At 45.0% G+C, this 19,460-nt stretch overlaps 1 protein-coding gene across 2 annotated transcripts in view; it reads left to right on the top strand.

Annotated features, from left to right (window-relative positions):
- Positions 1-1,453: 1,453 nt before the first annotated feature.
- The window catches only part of LOC128698616 (uncharacterized), a 203,509-nt gene continuing 185,502 nt past the window's right edge, over positions 1,454-19,460 (top strand). For both annotated transcript variants that reach the window (XM_070082937.1, XM_070082938.1), the window contains exon 1: positions 1,454-1,891. In XM_070082937.1, coding sequence (XP_069939038.1) covers positions 1,837-1,891 — 55 coding nt within the window. In that variant the 5' untranslated portion in view covers positions 1,454-1,836. The remainder of the gene's footprint in view (positions 1,892-19,460) is intronic.

The following is a 19,460-nucleotide window of genomic DNA, read 5'->3' as shown; positions in this document are numbered from 1 at the left end:
ACTGTACCCATCACTGGCATCACTGTACCCATCACTGGCACCACTGTACCAATCACTGACATCACTGTACCAATCACTGACATCACTGTACCCATCACTGGCACCACTGTACCGATCACTGGCACCACTGTACCCATCACTGGCACCACTGTACCCATCACTGGAACCACTGTACTCATCACTGGCATCACTGTACCCATCACTGGCATCACTGTACTCATCACTGGCACCACTGTACTCATCACTGTAACCACTGTACCCATCACTGGCACCACTGTACTCATCACCGGCACCACTGTACCCATCACTGACACTGTACCCATCACTGGCACCACTGTACCCATCACTGGCACCACTGTACCCATCACTGGAACCACTGCACCCATCACTGACATCACTGTACCCATCACTGGCACCACTGTACTCATCACGGGAACCACTGTATCCATCACTGTAACCTCTGTACTCACCACTTTACCCATCATTGGCACCACTGTACCCATCACTGGCACCACTGTACCCATCACTGGCACCACTGTACCCATCACTGGAACCACTGTATCCATCACTGGCACCACTGTACCCATCATTGGCACCAATGTACCCATCACTGGTACCACTGTACCCAGAGATACATATAATGCCTTGTGTAACTCAGTGTAGAGGGAGAGTATCAGGTGAACTCCCAGGTGAGTTCCCACCAGGTGAACACCCAGGTGAGAGTTTCCCACCAGGTGAGCACCCACATGAACACCTAATTGAGTTCCCGCCAGGTGAGCACCCAGGTGAGAGGTTCCCACCAGGTGAACACCCAGGTGAGAGGTTCCCACTAGGTGAGCACTCAGGTGAGAGATTCCTACCAGGTGAGCACAGGTGAGAGGTTCCCACCAGGTGAGCACCCATGTGAGAGGTTCCCTCCAGGTGAACACCCAGGTGAGAGGTTCCCACCAGGTGAGCACCCAGGTGATAAGTTCCCACCAGTTGAACACCCAGGTGAGAGGTTCCCACCAGGTGAGCACCCAGGTGAGAGGTTCCCACCAGTTGAACACCCAGGTGAGAGGTTCCCACCAGGTGAGCACACAGGTGAGAGGTTCCCAAAAGGTGAGCACCCAAGTGAGAGGTTCCCACCAGGTGAGTACACAGGTGAAAGGTTCCCACCAGGTGAGCACACAGGTGAGAGGTTCCCACCAGGTGAATGACAAAATAGTGTGTTTGGTAGGTACGGCTGGGTGGTGGTGGTGGTGGTGGTGGTGGTGGTGGTGGTGGTGGTGGTGGTGGTGGTGGTGGTGGTGGTGGTGGTGAGGGAGGGAGGTTGTGGTGATTGTATCGGGGGGGGGTTGAAGGGAGAGGGTTGTTGTGATGGGGGGGAGGGGAAGGGTTGTGGTTGTGGTGGAGGGTGGTTTGATGGGGGGGGGGGGTGAGGGAGTCCATGGTTGTCAGTGTTGGTAGTGTGGTGGCAGCTGTGAGGGAGGGTGGACGCATCTCGCTCCTGCTCCTAGCTGCTTCACTGTATCACCCTCCATCCTAACTACTGTGGTGTTCGCGCATTAAAACTGCACTTCTCGCCGTTTAGTGAAATATTCCCGATGAAGACGCTTAATATATAAGTCATTTTTGACTGTTTCTAGCGAGTAACAAATTCTCAGATGGTTGTTGCAGAGTCAAAAAACCATAGTTATCAACACATTAAGCGTAGTTGACTTGTTTTAAACGTGTATGTGGCAGTGAGTGTACCTGAAACACACTCAGGGAGGTGCATAGTGATGAATTGTGCAGTGTGAGTGCTGATCACATTGACAGTGTTCATACAAGTACAGTGACATCAACAACACTGAAATGTTGTATCTACGACTGTTGGTGTGGGTCAGTGTAGTGCTGAGTCTACCTCAAGGTACGTCAGTGCTGAGTCTCTCCAGGTGTGTTATTATGTAGTGCTGAGTCTCTCCAGGTGTGTTATTATGTAGTGCTGAGTCTCTCCAGGTGTGTTATTATGTAGTGCCGAGTCTGTCTCCAGGTGTGTTATTATGTAGTGCTGAGTCTACCTCAAGGTACGTCAGTGCTGAGTCTCTCCAGGTGTGTTATTATGTAGTGCTGAGTCTACCTCAAGGTACGTCAGTGCTGAGTCTCTCCAGGTGTGTTATTATGTAGTGCTGAGTCTCTCCAGGTGTGTTATTATGTAGTGCTGAGTCTCTCCAGGTGTGTTATTATGTAGTGCCGAGTCTGTCTCCAGATGTGTTATTATGTAGTGCCGAGTCTGTCTCCAGGTGTGTTATTATGTAGTGCCGAGTCTGTCTCCAGGTGTGTTATTATGTAGTGCCGAGTCTGTCTCCAGGTGTGTTATTATGTAGTGCCGAGTCTGTCTCCAGGTGTGTTATTATGTAGTGCCGAGTCTGTCTCCAGGTGTGTTATTATGTAGTGCCGAGTCTGTCTCCAGGTGTGTTATTATGTAGTGCCGAGTCTGTCTCCAGGTGTGTTATTATGTAGTGCCGAGTCTGTCTCCAGGTATGTTATTATGTAGTACCGAGTCTGTCTTCAGGTATGTTATTATGTAGTGCTGAGTCTGTCTCCAGGTATGTTATTATGTAGTGCTGAGTCTGTCTCCAGGTATGTTATTATGTAGTGCTGAGTCTGTCTCCAGGTATGTTATTATGTAACGTTGAGTCTCCAGGTATGTTGTTATGTAGTGCTGAGTCTCCAGGTATGTTATGTAGTGCTGAGTCTACCTCCAGGTATGTTATTATGTAGTGCTGAGTCTGTCTTCAGGTATGTTATTATGTAACGTTGAGTCTCCAGGTATGTTGTTATGTAGTGCTGAGTCTCCAGGTATGTTATGTAGTGCTGAGTCTACCTCCAGGTATGTTATTATGTAGTGTTGAGTCTGTCTCCAGGTATGTTATTATGTAGTGCTGAGCCTACCTCCAGGTATGTTGTTATGTAGTGCTGAGTCTCCAGGTATGTTATGTAGTGCTGAGTCTACCTCCAGGTATGTTATTATGTAGTGTTGAGTCTGTCTCTAGGTATGTTATTATGTAACGCTGAGTCTCCATGTATGTTATTATATAGTGCTGAGTCTACCTCCAGGTATGTTATTATGTAGTGCTGAGCCTACCTCCAGATATGTTATTATGTAGTGCTGAATCTCCAGGTATGTTATTATGTAACGCTGAGTCTCCAGGTATGTTATTATGTAACGCTGAGTCTCCAGGTATGTTATTATATATTGCTGAGTCTACCTCCAGGTATGTTACTATATAAGCACCGAGCTTCATGTGTCTTAGTCTCTTCCTCCAAGAATAAGAGCTTCCCCATCCCTGGGATAAAGACTGAATTTTTAGCGGCCTGGGTTCACGCATACAGAGACCAGGGCTTGAATATCACACGAGTTGAAACGTTGGGCATGTTTCATTATACCTGTTGTTACTGTTCTCCTAGCAGTAAGCAGGTACCTGGGTGTTAGTTATCTTACACCTGCTGTCATTGTTCACCTAGCAGTAAGTAGGTACCTGAGTGTTAGTCGACTGTTGGAAATAGTAGCCAGACTGATCACATGGCTTTTCTGGGTTATCCCTAGTTACTAACCCTTTAGGTTAATAATCCCAACAAGATCACCTCTCGTTTCCCCAGTGCTGTATGACTTGTAAGGGTTTAGCGCCACTACCCTGTGATTACAGCAGGCCTACTGGCCTATGTTTAAGTGACTTCTGCTTCAGCATTACTGTTCAGAACAGTCTTCATTTAGCCAAGTTTTTATCATCGTGGCAGCCCATACGTGTTTTGTTGACTCGCGGAAGCCTGTTTTACTGTCCTAAACCTGTACTAAGCCTGTACACTATTCATGATTTTTTTAATTTTTTTTAATACATAGGCCAAGTCCCACCAATGTCAGGTGACGGGGGGCAGGGGCGGATACATTCCTAGCTGTCTTCCACTGGTGCACAACAGATGTATCTGAATCCCTTCGTAAATTCTTCGCGTTGCTTGCACTCCAACAGCACGCCAAATCCCAAAACCCATTTGTCTCCACTCACTCCGATCTGACACGCTCATATATGCATTTTTTATGTTCAAGTACCTAACTCTCCCATACTGGAAGTCCCACCCACTCATGCTAGAAACCCCACAAACCCATGATATAAGCTCCACCCATGCTGGAAGCCCCACCCACCCCATGCTGGTAGCCCCACCTACCCATGCTAGAAGCCCCACAAACCCATGATGTATGCCCTACCCACCCATGCTGGAAAGCCCCACCCAGCCACCCATGCTGGAAAGCCCCACCCACTCATGCTGGAAAGCCCCACCCATGCCGGTAGCCCCACCCACCCAAACTGGAAGCCCCTCCCTCCTACTTCGTCTTCGACCAATCAGCCACCAGCTTCCTGGAGGCAGAGTTGCTTCTTCCAGCTAGACACAATAACGTTTATTTTAACTCCTAAATTATCCGTGGGAAAGAACGAGTCTTGATTATTGGTTATTAAGACTAAGACTCTATTCGGACTACTAACTTGCAGGGTTAGTAACCCAAGGTAACCCAATAAAGGCATTATAGCTTGTTTTTAATTAGGATATTTTGATCGTCCCCAGGATGTTTGTAGAAGTTGGATGACATTACGTCAATCATGTGGAAAACCTCTTAATTATGAAGAATGTTGGGCTGAACACATCGACTCCAGGCTGAGGGAATGAATACCTCAAACTCCTCCTCATCCACCGTTCTTCTTTCTATTGGACTGAAGAAGCCACCGGCTGGCGAAACGTTTCTTCAATAATGATTCCCAAATGTTGCACAAGTATCTCATTCTTCAAGTTGTCAGTTCTAAACCATTTACATCACTCCTTAGTTATGCAAAGCATTTCGGGCTGTTCAAGAAGTGTATACATCTCGGGTGGATGGAAGTGTAGGGGCCATCACACGGAAGGTTAAGAGAAGGTTGTGAAGGAGGTTTTGAGAGGTAAGGATTTGAGCATCGTGCGGGCATACATGGTGAATGGAGACGAGATTTTTGGAACAAGACTTTCTTCTGGAGTGTGACAAAGGTAACATTTATGAAGGACTTGTGTTCTGGAGGAAGTACATAAGGGTGGGGTTGCTGAGGTTTGCATTATGTCTGTGAACTTTGCAAAGACAGTTATTGATTGACTGATGGTCAGTGTTTCCTTCTCTGGGCCGATTTGTTACTATTGACTTGGACGAGAATTACTTTGTTGAAAATTTGGAGCTGACACTAAGTTTAACGGAACGATTTTCCTCTATGTACATTATTACACTTAGTGTGCAAACGATGGAATACAACACTGCTTCATTACCTGTTCTAACATCTCTTGTGCTCATTCACGATCTTGTTCAAAATTCTAGATATTTTTCTAACATACGTTTTCCAAATCCTGCCTGCAGAGTATGAAAAAAGTATTTGGATTTATCTTGGACTTTTAATCTGTTCGTGATGGTAGTGTATCATTAAGCCACGCCACTGTCCACTCTTTGACACAATATGCTATGGTTTTCCGTAACAAGCTAAGATTTACTAAAAAATATCTTATGGGGGATTGGACTGCATAAAAAAGATTGTCTTGCATCAAAATGAGCTATTAGAATGATTGATTGTTTTGTAATGTTGATCTCTGACTCGCGAAATCGTGATAACGCGATTGTTAACAAACCACTCGCCACGGATTCAAACCCCACCCGTTCCCTGGTTTATGTTGATCTTTGAAAATAGGGTGTATTGTTTTATTCATCTATAAAATTGGGAAGACAGAAACAGACACAGACATAGACACAGACACACACACAGACACAGAGGCCCAGCGACAGTACGAAAATGACATAGCAGTGAAAGCCAAATTTGATCCGAAGCTGTTGTACAGCCACATCAGAAGGAAAACAAAGACCAGGTAATCAGGCTGAGGAAAGAAGGAAGGAGGGGAGATAGCAAGAAACGACCGCGATGTGAGGAGCTCAACATGAGACTCAAAGAAGTATTCACAGAGGAGACAGAAGGGACTCCAGAAAGACGGAGAGGTGGTGTACACCATCAAGTGTTGGACACATTACATACAACCGAGGAAGAAGTGAAGAGGCTGCTAAGCGAGCTAGATATCTCAAAAGCGATGGGGCAGCATAACATTTCTCCATGGGTCCTGAGAGAGGGAGCAGAGGTGCTGTGTGTACCACTAACAACAATCTTCAACATATCTATCGAAGCAGGGCGACTACCTGAGGTATGGAAGACAGCAAATGTAGTCCCATATTTTTAAAAAAGCAAACAGACACGAAGCATTAAACTACAGACCAGTGTCACTAACATGTATAGTATGCAAACTCATGGAGAAGATTATGAGGAGAAGAGTGGTGGAGCACCTAGAAAGGAATGAGTTTATCAGCGACAACCAGCACGGTTTCAGAGACGGGAAATCCTGTGTCACAAACCTCCTGGAGTTCTATGAGAGGGTGACGGCAGTAAGACAAGAGAGGGGGGGGAGGGGTAAACTGCGTTTTCTTGGACTGCAAGAAGGCGTTTGACACAGTTCCTCACAAGAGATTAGTGCAGAAGCTAGAGGATCAGGCGCGTATAACAGGAAGGGCACTGCAGTGGATCAGAAAATACCTGACAGGGAGGCAACAACGAGTCATGGTACGTGATGAGGTGTCAAGTGTGGGTGCCAGTGACGAGCGGGGTTCCACAGGGGTCAGTTCTAGGACCGATGCTGTTTCTGGTATATGTGAACGACACGATGGAAAGAATAGACTCCGAAGTGTTCCTGTTTGCAGATGATGTGAAGTTGATAAGAAGATTCAGTCGGACGAGGACCAGGAAGAACTACAAAGGGATCTGGACAGGCTGCAGGCCTGGTCCAGAAACTGGCTCCTAGAGTTCAGCCCCACCAAGAGCAAAGTCATGAAGATTAGGGAAGGGCAAAGAAGACCGCAGATGGAGTACAGTCTAGGGGCCAGAGACTACAAACCTCACTCAAGGAAAAGGATCTTGGGGTGAGTATAATACCGGGCACATCTCCTGAGGAGCACATCAATCAGATAACTGCTGCAGCATATGGGCGCCTAGCAAACCTAAGAACAGCATTCCAAGCTCTCAATAAGGAATAGTTCAGGACCCTGTAAACCGTGTATGTTAGGCCTATATTGGAGTATGCAGCACCAGTTTGGAACCCACACCTAGGCAAGCACGTAAGGAAATTAGAGAAAGCACAAAGGTTTGCAGCAGCAATAGTCTCGGAGCTAAGGGGCATGTCCTACGATGAAAGGTTAAGGGTATGATAAAACTCTTGGAGCAAGCAAAGTGACCTAGTAGCGACCAGTGAAGAAGCGGGGCCAGGAACTGTGACTCGACCCTTGTAACCACAACTAGGCGAGTACGCACACACAGTTCTGGAGAAACAGTATAATACAGATATTTTCACGTGTTTGTCTTAAACTGAGCAGTTGTAATTAGAGTATCAAGTAAGGGCGATTGTCTGCTGTTTCCCATTGCATTCGAATTTGTTGGATGGTTAAATAAATGTTTAATATACACAAGGACCCCAGTGGAAATAAGTCACTGACTTTTTTGTGTTATTCTGGGTAATGTACACGTATGTAACTGTATTTGTGTGTACCTCTACCTGAATAAAAAAAATTACAGAAAATTAACTTATTCTTTTTCTGAGTTATAGCCTTAAATACTTTAGTAAACAACGTTTGTAAATGTGTAAGGCAGGAGCGTCCCCCCTTTGCAAAAAACTGCCGAGATTCATTAATTAAATTACATTTTTCAAGGTGACTTGGAATTTCTGTCGAAGTTATTGATACAGTCAACTTTTCACAATTGAAGTTAGGCTGACTGGTCTATAATTTGAAGCTTAAGACCTATCTCCTGCTTTGTAAATGGGTATCGTGTTTGCCTTTTCCATTTATCTGTTACTATACCTGCTAGTAATGATCCGTTGAAGCTACTAGCTAATGGCTTACTCCGTTCCTTCTTACATTCTTTTTATATCTCTTGAAGCAGCTCGTCACGAACTGCTGACTGATTGCTTCTTAATCTGCTTATTTATCTAAGAACCAGGTCACTAGTGACTCTTATCTTGCATAATTTATTTTCGTCCTGACCTATATAATTTTTTTATTTCCGGAATTTTATTTATGGGCTCTTTGTGTAAACAGCAGTGTTAAAAATGGCACACATTTCATTGCCACTAACTGTGGGCTGGCCTGAGTTTCATTAACGTGTGGGCATAGGTTAGGTAAGGTTTGTCAGGAAACAGGACAAGCGTTTCCTGACGCATGTCTTATTCATATGATGACCCGCAGCTAGAGCTTTTGGTCATCTGACCGAGGCCTTCCTCTGGTTTACTGGGCCACCCTTTTAAAAATTTTGGTCATTTATTGGTCCGATTGTGGGCCTAGCTTGTCCTTAATCCTGTTCCTTGGTGTTAGACAGTTGCGAATAGTATCTTCGTAGAGGACCTTAGTTAAAATATATAATACGGATTGACTGTTTGAAAAAAATTATATGTATATATATATATATATATATATATATATATATATATATATATATATATATATATATATATATATATTGTACGAGAGGGGTCGGAGCGAGAGGTATGCGGAGACGGCAGCACAGCTGAGGTGGCGCCGGCGGCCCACCCCAGACACTTGCTTTAAGTCTTCCTCACATGGTTCATGGCGTCGCCAGCCAAGCTCACGCTACTCTCAACCATCACTTGCCAAGAACCGGCCACACTATTATATAATGCATTTTACTGGTTTCGATTCCTGGACTGGGTAGACGTATGGGCAGGTATCCTTGCATTTGTTAGCCCTGGTCACCTGGCAGTCAATAGGTACCTGGGTGTTATTTGACTGTTGTGGGTTGTGTCTTAGGGGTCGAGTTTTGCAAAGAGCTGAGGAACAGTAACAGCTCCCAGCCTGCAAGATTCAACTGCGTACAAAAAAAGGCAGGTAGAATAAAATATTTTTATTACTGTTTAGGTCTTGCATGAATCAGTGTCTTGCATGGGAGGAGTTGCAGGCTAGACAACCCCAGCACCACACAAGGTAACTAGACGAGGAGGCAAGGAAAGACAGCTACAAGACTGTTTTAGAAACACCAACAAGTCTTTCTTATAGAAGATCAGATTCTATTTCTGGAGCGGGACGGTGTCCAGAGACCAGGGAGCGAGGGGAGGAGATCTGGAGGCCAAGGGAAAGGGGAGGTCTCAAGACCTGACGAGGGTAGAGGACGAGGCCTTCCTTATCATTAATTTTCACATGGTATACTAATTAATGGCGTACTTTGTACTCAACAGTTACTAATATTTATCTAACTCTTAATTGCGTGAATTTTGGTCACGATGTGGACAGATTGACTCTTGTGTAACTAAAATCTTGTCAAGAATGTGAGTGCATGAGATATGAGGGAAGGGGTCACTGCATGTTTGGCAGCTAGTGCGTAGGGCTGGAGGAAGGGGGCATTTCTAATGCTGGAGTACTTAAGGTGTTTTTACACTCGTATTTGAGGGTGGGAGGGGGGGATTATTACTGACACCAGATGACAACTGGGTTTGGTTAGTTTTCTCACTGTGAGCCATGGGTGAGGTCAGCCATGACAGAGGCACCAAACTGCAGCTGCGAGCCTGCGGGAGTCTCATGTACCACACAACCTTCCCTGCAACGTCAAGTATTTTAAATAATTATAACCCCACTCGTTCACCCACCAACTTCTCAGAGGCAAGACTTATCTGGCGACGGTCACGTTCTTTGATGTGTTTAGAATCCATAGTAATAGCTGCTACCTATAGCATTAATCAGAACTTGGGATTATTCATAATCTCCGAAGTTTTGGCGAGCCATTCTCTCAGTATCAGATACTACCATCACACTTAACCTCACTTACTCAGCTGGCTACTCACATCTGACTTCATAACCTCATCCTTTCCACTTCGATAAAGACCCATGTCTTGTTCTCTATGTGAAATGATAGTCCCCGGTGGACGACGCCTTCGCAATGAAATATAACCCGCATTGTGTCTTAAGAATCTCAGTAAGTTCGTTGTTGCATCAAGCATCACCTGCCATCCCTCAACCCGTGACCACTCTAACATGCTTATGGTCAGCTGCATGCTATATGAGTAAGGAAAGCGAAAATTTGTGTACGCAGTAATTTCGCAAAAATCATTCTGAACCTAACTAAAAAATATAGTTTATTCTGATTTTTTATTATTAAATTACTGTAAACTTATCAAAAATATATTTAGTTGGATTTGGCTAAATTAAATTGCGCTTGATATAATAAGGTTAAGTAAATTTTCTAAGGTTCTTTTGGTACAAAATTATTAATTTTTTACATTAACATAAATGAAAAAAATATAAGAGAAATGTAAGAGAAAATTTTAGAAAAGACCTAATTTTAAATGAGTTCTTGCTAATTGACCAATTTTACCTATTCGGCACATTATATATATATATATATATATATATATATATATATATATATATATATATATATATATATATATATATATATATATATATATATATATATATATATGAACATTAATGCTAGAACTTTACCTCCTATACCATGAGCTGCCACTTTTCTTAAGTCTTGTGAGGTACTCTGTCGAAGGCTTTACTAAAATCCAAATAAACAATATCATATTCCTTATCATTGTCAACTGTCTCAAATGTTCTATTGAAGAACGTCAGTAAGTTTGTCAGGCAGGAACGACCTCTCGTGAATCCATGCTGAGATTCATTTATCAAGTTATGCTCTTCCAGGTGACTTCTGATAATGTCAGCTATAATTTATTCTAATAACTTGCCCACTATAGATGTCAGGCTTATTGGACGGTAATTTGAAGGGGTGGACTTAACCCCTGATTTGAATATAGGAACCACATTAGCCATCTTCCACAACTCTGGCACAACACCGGTAAGGATGGACGCATTGAATACACTCGTTAATGGCTGACTAAGCTCCTTGCATTCCTTGTACAAGAATGGTATACAATACCGACAAGATGAAATTGAGACACATGTGCAACATCTGGGTATCTTTATTGTAGACGTTTCGCCATCCAGTGGCTTTTTCAATACAAATTCCAGGACATAACTTGAAGACAGGAGAACTATATAAGCGCCTGACGCTTATGTAGTAACGTCAGGTGGAAATGGGACGGGTAGCAGACGAGGGCATAGTCACTGGTAGGCGGGATTCCCCAGTGGAAGTAGGTCCTACCCAAAGAGATGGGTTAGTTGTAGTAGTAGTTGTCATAGTCGTACATAATCTTCACGACTACGACAACTACTGCTACAACTAACCCATCTCTTTGGGTAGGACCTACTTCCACTGGGGAATCCCGCCTACCAGTGACTATGCCCTCGTCTGCTACCCGTCCCATTTCCACCTGACGTTACTATATAAGCGTCAGGCGCCTTGCTTCTGCTTCAGAATCTCCACGACTATGGAGCTCTTCACACCTACTGCTAGGTTGAGGGACTGATTACCTCATCTTCTGTACATAGTTCTCCTGTCTTCAAGTTATGTCCTGGAATTTGTATTGAAAAAGCCACTGGATGGCGAAACGTCTACAATAAAGATACCCAGATGTTGCACATGTGTCTCAATTGCATTCCTTAAGTACCCTGGAAAACAGCTCATCGGGTCTCGGGGACTTATTTTGCTTCAGTTTGTCTATCTGTTTAATAACCATGTCGCTCGTGACAGTAATAAGAACATAATGGAGGAACACTGCAGAAGGCCTACTGGCCCATGCGAGGCAGGTCCTTATCAAAACGACTACTACCTAAAGCTTCCCTAGAAATAACTCCCGTACCCAATATATGAACAATTTTTTCATTATGCTGAGAAACTCAAGATGATCCCAGGACTACTATAATGGATCAAAACTCGTATAAACTTTCTATATTAAGCTGGAACATTGCATCACTTAGAAAAAGACTTCCTGAACTTCATCATAAAGTAACCACCGAACCCATTGATGTTGTGTGTCTACAAGAGTGCAGAGTCCCTGAAAAATCCCAACCCCCTAAATTACCATCATTTGTTGCATATAACCTCAAATCTACTAACTCTTGTGTTCTATATATTAAAAAATCTCTTCCCCATCAACTTCTTGCACATAAGAAAACAGAGGGGCTACAATATCACGGTGTTAGGATTTATATTGGGAACTCTGCTCTCAACATATTTAACTTGTATGCTCCTGCTGATAAGTTTAATTACTTGGAGCTCCCAACTTGTGCTCATTCTGAGCCTACTCTTATTATTGGCGATTACAATGCGAGACACAAAAGCATTGGAAACTCACAGTTTGGTAATCGTAATGGCAATCAACTGTTGTCACTCTTAAACAGTCATGATAATGTCCAAATTGTAGGTGACCTTGAACACCCACATATCTATGGAGGCGTCCTTGATCTGTGCCTGGGCTTCAACATTACTTCTGCCAGCTGTGAGTCTTCCATTGTAACAGATATAGCGTCTGATCATTTCCCTAGGCTAACCTCTCTAGATATTGGTAATACTATCCTTCCTGGTGGGATATTCAAACGGAAACGTTTTAATGTTCCCACAGATCAGCATGATGACTTTGTTGCACATGTGACTGACTGGTATAATTCCTATGAGTGTTCCTCTGTAGAGACCTTCAACGATGACCTTGTGAGCAGTATTCAGAACTACTTAGAGCCGCCACTGCAACCTCTTGGTACTCTAAACCCAACAAACTTCCATAATAATCATACCTCCTTCAAAAACCATACTTATTACAATGATTCTAAACTTCGTACACTGAAACGTACTGCTCGCAGACTAGGCCTAGCCTATAGAAAACATCGTACCCCTGGAATGCTGAGGCTCTTCCAAACTGCCCTTGCTGCTGCCAGAGAGCGTATGACAGAGCTGCGGCAAACCGACTGGGAAAAATTTGTCAACGGTCTTAATGCTCACACCCCACTTAGCCGGGCATGGAGGGACATAAATAGAATTAAGGGTAACCGAACTGGGCAGATCGCGCACCCTCATCCCTTGCATAGGGCGAATGAGTTAGTCAGTGCTTGGGCTGCTACATCTAGCTATGACAATCTTCCCAGTACCACACAGGCAAAATTAAATGACAAATATGACGCAAGGGAGAGACTTGTTTGCTTTATGCTCAGCAAGGCAGATGATTGCAACATTCCTTTCACTAATTATGAACTTGATGCAGCGCTAACTAAGGGCAACTCCACGTCGCCTGGTGAGGATGGTATTACTTACAACATACTCAGATTGCTGTGTCGAGTACCAGGTAATCCATTACTTGAATTATATAACATGAGCTATGTAACTGGGGAGCTCCCTCAATCTTGGACCAACAGCCTCATCATTCCAATTCCTAAACCCAATCAACAAAATGCATTTCGCCCAATATCTCTTACTAGCTGCTTGTGTAAAACATTTGAGAGAATGATTCTTAATCGTCTCATGTACAGAATCAAACAATTTTTGTCTCCCCGGTTACATGGTTTCATGCATGGAAGGAGCGTGCATCATTGCATAGCCACCTTTCTCACCCTGCACACTGACAGCTCCTACACTACCTTCCTTGACCTTAAATCCGCTTTCGATGTAGCCAACCGACATGTAATAATTAGTGAACTTGCCAGAATGGATGTTGGAGGATGGCTTCTCTGCTGGATTAAAGGCTACCTGTCCAACAGAAAATCGTCTGTGTTGTTCCAGGGACATAGAAGTGTAACTAAAGACTTTGAATTAGGAACCCCACAGGGAGGTGTGCTCAGTCCCACACTGTTCAATATTCTAATTAATGCATTACTTAATGCTATGCCTAGTCAGCCCCATAATTATGTGATTAGTTTTGCTGATGATATAATGATTCACACCACCGGATTCTCCAACACCCAAAACATTCTTAATCATGTACTAGCCTCGTGTCAGGACCTGGGGTTGATAATCTCTACTGATAAAACAAAGGTACTCAATAGGCGTCCTCCTCGACAGAGAGGCACAGTTCGTCAGATCCAATTGCATGATGGGTCTCTTCTAGAATATGTAAGCAGATACAGGTATCTAGGCTTTGAGGTTCCACTACTTGGACATGTTGTAACAAGACTTTGTCGCCAATACAAAGAACGACTAAGAGCACTTAGAGTTGTGGCAGGGCTTCACCCCAGGTATGGTGCTAAAGTTAAAATTGTGAAAATTATGTATCTTGCTTATATTAGATCATTGGTTGATTATGCTGCGCCACTACTTGCTCTTGTGTCTGACTGGAAGCTTGGAGGGCTGGAAAAACTGCAGAACGAAGCAATGAGGATCATCCTAGGATGCCCTCGTACTGCCAAAATTTTAAATATGCAAAAAGAACTTGATATTCCAAGCATCAGAGATCGTCTAACTGAAAGAAATATCCTAATTGGGGTTAATATGCTCAGGCAAGCTCATTCAAACCCCTGCACAGAAGCCCTCCAAACTTTCCTCAGCACTGGTGAACACTCCTCCAGATGGATCGAAAAGACTGGAACCGACCTCCGCATGAATCAGATACATGATCTATGTCAAGTAAGGCAACAGCGGCACTTCTCCGCTCCATGGAATATTACCCCATTCCAAACTACCATTCCTCCATTTCCCCCCAAACTACTTCTTAAATCACAACCAAAACTTCGCCTTGAAGCCAAACATGAGGCCTTAAGCTGTATTGATAACTTAGTCACACAGCACACACTCTCGCAAATTATTTACGTTGATGGTTCTGTTCACCAATCCACTGGTGCAGCTGGTAGTGCTGCTGTTGTACAGAGTGATGGCTCTCTTAAAGAAATTGGAGCACGCATCAATAATTGGGCCTCTACCCTTCAGACAGAACTGTTTGCTATACTCCTTGCACTGAAATGCATCTATGTATCAAAGATTGACAGTTTAATTGTAACTGATTCTCTGTCATCCATAAATGCTCTCAACTCATTAAGCATAAATTGTGGCATGCTTGTGTCAGAAGCCAGACACAGGTATGGTAGGATTGTGGACAGTGGAGTCAGAGTGCACATGCTGTGGATTCCATCTCACATTGGTCTTCAGATGCATGATAGAACTGATAAATTGGCTAAGCTGTATGCTTTCAAAGAGGGAGTAGATCACAATCTTGGCTTGTCAGGTAGTAGTTTGAGAACAATAATACGAAAAGAACTTCAGCTGAATTTTATGGACTTAAGGCTCAGGGAGATTGACACCAGTGAGTCCATCTATCATCATTCTATCATGCAGGAGGAGCCACATGTCTATGGTGCATCCAACAAAATAAGCAGACTCTTGGATGTCACTACCGCCCGGCTCCGGCTGGGTTACAAGTATCTTTGGCAGGCTAAATCACCACCACCAGATGTAGACCAAACGAAATGTAAACTTTGCCAGATGGATTATTGTCACACCCTGCGTCATTATGTACTGGAGTGCGATAAAATTAATGAATTTAGAAACAACTCACTCAGAAGTGTTCAAGAAATGGCTAAGTATTTTATCCACAGTGGTATATTACAGACCATTCTGGAGAAATACCCTGACTTTGCTAGCTGTAAATAAAGCATTACCACATATGTGCATGTGTGTGTGTGTGTGTGTGTGTGTGTGTGTGTGTGTGTGTGTGTGTGTGTGTGTGTGTGTTTGTGTGTATGTGTGTGAGTGTGTACTCACCTATTTGTACTCGCCTATTTGTGGTTGCAGGGGTCGAGTCTTAGCTCCTGGCCCCGCCTCTTCACCGGTTGCTACTGGGCCCTCTCTCTCCCCGCTCCATGAGCTTTATCAAACCTCGTCTTAAAACTGTGTATGGTTCCTGCCTCCACTACGTCATTTTCTAGGCCATTCCACTGCCTTACAACTCTATGACTGAAGAAATACTTCCTACTATCTCTCTGACTCATTTGTGTCTTCAACTTCCAATTGTGGCCTCTTGTTTCTGTGTCCCCTCCCTGGAACATCCTGTCTTTGTCCACCTTGTCTATTCCACGCAGTATTTTATATGTCGTTATCATGTCTTCCCTGACCCTCCTGTCCTCCAGTGTCGTCAGGCCGATTTCCCTTAATCTTTCTTCATAGGACATTCCCCTTAGCTCTGGAACTAACCTTGTCGCAAACCTTTGTACTTTCTCTAGTTTCTTGACGTGCTTTATCAAGTGCGGGTTCCAAACAGGTGCTGCATACTCCAGTATGGGCCTGACATACACGGTGTACAGTGTCTTGAATGATTCCTTACTAAGGTATCGGAATGCTGTTCTCAGGTTTGCCAGGCGCCCATATGCTGCAGCAGTTATCTGATTGATGTGTGCTTCCGGAGACATGCTCGGTGTTATACTCACCCCAAGATCTTTCTCCTTGAGTGAGGTTTGCAGTCTTTGGCCACCTAGCCTATACTCTGTCTGTGGTCTTCTGTGCCCTTCCCCTATCTTCATGACTTTGCATTTGGCAGGATTAAATTCGAGAAGCCATTTGCTGGACCAGGTGTCCAGTCTTTCCAGTGTGTGTGTGTGTGTGTGTGTGTGTGTGTGTGTGTGTGTGTGTGTGTGTGTGTGTGTGTGTGTGTGTGTGAGTATGAGTGTGTGTGTGTGTATGAGTGTGTGTGTGTGTTTATGAGTGTGTGTGTGTGTGTGTGTATGAGTTTGTGTATGTGTGTGTGTGTGTGTGTGTGTGTGTGATTATGTGTGTGTGTGTATGAATTTGTATGTGTGTGTGTGTGTGTGTGAGAGAGAGAGAGAGAGACTCAGCAATCAACATTTGCACCAATAACTCACTACAGTTGTGACCGGGTGTGGAAGTGTGAAGTGCTCGTGTATGTATAATGTTCGCCAAGACCATAGTCCTGGCACGGGTCCCAATCTTGCGATGACCCGTCTCTGGCTCCCGATGGAGAAAGGTTTCCACAATGATGCGACGCATGCCGCTCAAGCGCCCCTCTGGTCAGTTCAACTGGTGCATCTCATAAGCGACACCATATGTAACTATGGACACTAGCGAGGAGGAGGATATGTCATTATTACAGGTAACAGCTTGTCTGGTTCGTTGACCCCATGGTACACTAGTGTGGCCGCAGTCATCTCTGGGTCCTCTTCGGGAGGGAATATCACCCCTAGTTGCCTGCGGAGTGTCTCAGTAGCTTCGCACTCTAGAAGATAGTGTGTTAGGGGCCGCTGGACAACGTGCTGACAGTACTGGCACATCTCCTCCTCAGCCTTGTCTACCATCATCTTGGCTGTGGGAAAGCCCAAACGAAGCCGATGGATGGCGGTACACTGCGCTCTGGACCAGCTTCTATCATATGGAGGGGGTTCTCCCTGAGTCGCTGCTCGGTACCACTGTTGAGATGGGGTATCACCTAAGACCTCCCCCATAAGTTTCGTGGCTCTGGCAGCCACCAGTTTGGTCTGTCGTAGGCTGATTGGGACAGTAATCCCAACATGTGGATAGTCTGTTGCTGCCTTGGCTGCATCATCTGCCGCCTCATTTCCCCGGATGCCAGCATGGCTGGGGATCCAGTTCAATGTCGATCTATTACCCTGAACTTCTAAGGCTGTCATTATGCTCAGGATCGATGTGATGAGGTGAACATTATCCTGTGGTTGAGGATGGGAGAGGGCATTGATTGCAGAGGTGGAATCAACATGTATGACAGGTCGGAGTCGATGTCGTAGGGCATGTGACAATGCCTGCTGAATCGCCACCAGCTCAGCTTGAAGGATCGTGCAGTGGTCAGGGAGTCGCCAGCCTTGTGTGTGACCATTGTGGTACAGTCCAGCTGCTGCTCTCTTCCTGTCAGGGTCGACAGAACCATCTGTGAAATACACTGCACATGTGCCTCCCTCTGCCAGTGCCATGCTTGTCTCAGCATGATTGCTGAGGGTGTCTTGACTGCAGAGACACTTAGAGATGGGTAGCTGCATGATGAAAACATCGGCTGGATCTGGGCGCCAGGGAGGTGGTGGATGGTACCCAGCAACAGGAAGGTCACAACTCTTCTCACAGAGCAGCTGTACAGGCAGCAGCTTCCGCCCAGCAGCACAAAACGAACGAATCCAGGAGTAGTCCGTGAAGAGTGTGGGATCTTGTGACATGGTTGTTAATATCCGTCTCCTTAGTGGGGTACCTTGCTGCCGGTGCAGAATCGTGGCCACTTTGCAGGCGTTTATGTATCTTACTCTGTCAGCCAAGGAAGGAAGCCGGGCCTCAGATCTGAGACATACTGTGTTGGTCCAGATGGGGGCACCAAGCATAGTTCTTATCGCCTGGTTTTGTACGACCTCCACCCTTTGCCTGCTCTGCGGGAAGAGATGAGCTAAAGCCGGTGCACCGTAGTCAATGAGCGAGCGTATAGCTTGTATATAGTACAAGCGAAGTACATCTTTGCTTGCCCCTGCACGGTGCCTCGTCATGGCTCTCATGGCGTTGAGTCTGAGTAGAGCACGTGACCTGACATACTCGGCCTGTTTCTGAAAGGTCAGCTTTTTATCAATGTAGATTCCCAAGTACAGGTAGGAGCCTGTCCACTCAAGTTCTATATCCTGAATACGTAATCTATTCATAGGATCTGGTCCCTTGAACATCATTGCAAGAGATTTCTCGGCCGAGATCTTGAGGCCTAGTTCCTTGCAAGACTGCGTAATTAGGTCCAAAGCTCTCTGAGCCTGTCGTTCTAAATTGCCTTTCCCATTCACTACTAGTGCAAGATCATCAGCATAGCTGAGGAGCTGTGTACCACTATGAAAGGGAAGGCTCACAAGTTCCTGCATAAGGATGTTAAACAGGGTAGGACTGAGCACACCTCCTTGTGGCGTACCGTTTTCCAGGGTTTTAAAGGAAGAGTAGTGTCCCTGAAAGCTGACACAGGCCTGCCTGCCCCTAAGGTAGGACTCTATCCAGGCCAGGAGGCGTCCTTTGATTCCCTTCCGAGCTAGTATTGCCAGAATTGCTGTGGGGCTGGCTAGCTCAAATGCCTTCTCAAGGTCGAGGTAAACGACGATACTAGGTTTTTTGTTGCTATCAGCAATCTGGCTTAGTAGAGTGGTTATGCACTCTGCTGTTCCCACTCCTTTGGTGAAGCCAAATATGTGATGATGAGAGGGTCCAAGTTTCCATAGGAGGCGGTTTAACACCATCCTCTCAGCAGTCTTGGCTAAGCAGCTGGTCAGCGATATGGGTCTCATACTGCCTGGGTCCTTGGGCTTTGGAATTGGTACGATTGTAGCTTTCTTCCAAGCTGCTGGGAGTGTCCTGGCCCTCCACGACTTGTTAATGACGTCTAGTATGGCCTCCCATCCACTCTGCCCAGCCCGTGCAATCATGGAGTACGTCACACCATCGATGCCCGGGGCAGTGTCACCTGTGTTCTTAATGGCACGTCGGAGTTCCAAGTCCGTGAGGTCTACATCAGTCACATCTTCC

Source organism: Cherax quadricarinatus, chromosome 8 (genome assembly GCF_038502225.1).
Source record: "Cherax quadricarinatus isolate ZL_2023a chromosome 8, ASM3850222v1, whole genome shotgun sequence".
NCBI classification, from domain to species: domain Eukaryota; kingdom Metazoa; phylum Arthropoda; class Malacostraca; order Decapoda; family Parastacidae; genus Cherax; species Cherax quadricarinatus.
This window is presented reverse-complemented; position numbering and strand designations above follow the sequence as displayed.